The 2,682-nt window shown below is 34.8% G+C and overlaps 1 protein-coding gene across 1 annotated transcript; it reads left to right on the top strand.

The window, feature by feature from the left end:
• Positions 1 to 314: 314 nt before the first annotated feature.
• Positions 315 to 2,151, top strand: LOC124356222 (neuropeptide CCHamide-1 receptor-like). The gene has a single exon (XM_046807407.1). The coding sequence runs from the start codon at positions 342 to 344 to the stop codon at positions 1,341 to 1,343; it is 1,002 nt and encodes a 333-aa protein (XP_046663363.1). The 5' UTR covers positions 315 to 341; the 3' UTR covers positions 1,344 to 2,151.
• The last annotated feature ends 531 nt before the right edge of the window (positions 2,152 to 2,682 follow it).

A 2,682-nucleotide genomic window follows, 5' to 3' on the forward strand; every position in this document is an offset into this window, starting at 1 on the left:
ACTCGTCAATTTTCTATTGCTGCTTAAGACAGAATGAAACCGAGATTCGTTTATCTACTCTATTATACATCGATGGACTTGTCACTGTCTATTACATCTTGTCGGTTTCTAATAATCTTTTAATTTATACATATTATTTATTATAATAATATATATATAATTTATATTATTATTTATTATATATATATATATATATATTTTAACGGAAATTGTTATAAGGATTGGAATGAGGATTTTATCTTGATTAAAATCACAAACAACTTTTGCAGTTACAAAATATTTTATTGGAGTTGCAGATGGAGATAACCAATATCTCGGAGGATCTAGTCACCGACACAGCGATGAACGACACGGGCACATCTACAGAGTTCGTTGAGACTTTCTGGATGAGATTTCAGACATACATGGTTCCTGTCGTTTTTGTTCTTATATTCACATTGGGGTTTGTTGGAAATGGGACGGTGATCCTCATCTTCTTGCGACACCGGAATATGAGGAGTATTCCCAACATCTACATCTTCTCTCTGGCTCTTGGGGATCTTCTGGCCATCATAAGTTGCATCCCCTTTATCCTCATCGTGTACACTTTTGACTCGTGGCCTTGGGGTGAATTCATTTACAAGATATGCGAGACTATCAAGGACCTTTCCATCGGAGTCTCCGTGTTCACTCTGACAGCCCTCAGCGTTGAACGGTACTACGCGATCGTCCATCCGATGAATCAGAAAATGTCTACTAAACGTTTTGCAATCAGGATGGCCTTGGCAATTTGGGTGATTTCTATCGCTCTTGCAATTCCTGCAGGAGTATTCTCTAAATGTGAACAAATTTTTATCCCAACAGTGGAAGATCCATTTTATATCTGCTTACCTTTCCCCTCCAGGAAGCATGGGAGGTTCGTGATTACTTTACAGTTCTTGATTTATTACCTCATCCCGATCATCATGATCGGTTTCTATTATTCCTTGATGGCCAGACATTTGGTGTTGTCCACCGGTCGCTTCCCCCAACAGCACGGGCAGGGCCAGTCAACTCAGATGTTAACCCGAAAAAAAGTTGCAGTCATGGCTTTAGCTTTCGTGATCATCTTCATCATTTGCTTCTTTCCTATGCGGATGTTCATGCTGTGGTTCTATTACAATCCAGATTGGGCGGATGATTACAATGTCTTCTGGCATTTCTTCCGCATCATTGGTTTCTACATGGGGTACTTCAACTCTTGTGTGAATCCTATAGCCCTCTACTTCACGAAGTCCTATCGGAAATACTTCAACTATTACCTGTTACGTTGCTCTTATGGGACCTTAGACAAGAGTGATCTTATACAAACACGTCACTGTTGAGAGCCATCAGTTGTTTGATGCTCTCGGCTTGTGCAAGCGTACTTTTAAAGTTGCCGTGCTTGCTTGTGTGTTGACGGATTTCGTTGAAAAAAGTACCGTTGGAATTGTAATAAAAATTAGTATCTGGTAAATAAATATACTGTTTTTATTTTGTTATTTGGCTTCAAACATTTTCAACGGTTGCCATTTTGTTATTATTGAGGAAATTCATACATTTTTGTAGTTTGGTGATTGTAGATTTACTAGTTCTACAGGTAAAAATTTTTTTTAACAAAAATACTAAATGGTGGTTAGCCAAAAGACACATTTCTAGACATACATGTATAGCAAATTTTTCAGTTGGAGTCATAAGTAATATAAGCAACAGAAGGTTGTGACACCCTTTTGTAAACGCCCTGTAATGAATATATATTGGATAGGTATATATCCGGGTTGGAACGGAATAATCTGTATGTGTAACCACTGTACGCTGAAGTCTTGCGATTTCCAGCTGGTGCAATAGTTTTTTGTGGTGGGAGAGACCGTGGAGGGGAGGACGTTAGGAATTCATCCCTCTTCTATGAACACTGCATACGGTATACCCTCCCGTGATTCTTATACCAAATCATTATAACTATAATAAATGTAAGCTATAACAATTAATTTAGAATTGTAATATAACATTGCTATGAGCAGGTGGTGTACCAATATCTTTTAGATTAATTTCAATGGTGACGGCAGTAAAGATGATATACATATGTAGCCATTTTTTGATCGTTGTTATGGATTTATCCACTTGTGCCACTAGTATACTCCATAGATTGTACTTTTCTTGCACTTACACTTACGTTATATAACAATTTTATATATTTTTCCTCTAGCATATAAAAAAAACAACTTAACTTAGCGGGGCCAAATGCACATATTAGTGAATAAATGAATTCTATTATATTATATATATATATATATATATATATATATATATATATATATATATCAATACCAAAATGTTTGTAAATTCGAGCTAAACAATTATGTACTGACAGCTCTGATTGTCATCAATATATACATAAAATGAGCACGATTATTTTACTAATAGAAAATATTCTGCCAAAATTCTTAAAATTGTAAATATAAAAGTAAAAAATAAAAACAACAAAAAACAGTAATAATAAATATAAGTATTATCCAAAATTCATTACACGGTACAAAACTAAAAATATTTTAATGCAGCATACAACGTCTTGGAATCATTCCTACTGATTCTTCTACATTTGTTTTCAAGGTTGATTCTAATTATTCTTTTTTAACACCCAATATAATAAATTTTCTGGTTCGGTATAAATTATTACCCAACCAA

The sequence above is a fragment of the Homalodisca vitripennis genome, chromosome 2 (assembly GCF_021130785.1).
Source record: "Homalodisca vitripennis isolate AUS2020 chromosome 2, UT_GWSS_2.1, whole genome shotgun sequence".
In the NCBI taxonomy this organism is placed as follows: domain Eukaryota; kingdom Metazoa; phylum Arthropoda; class Insecta; order Hemiptera; family Cicadellidae; genus Homalodisca; species Homalodisca vitripennis.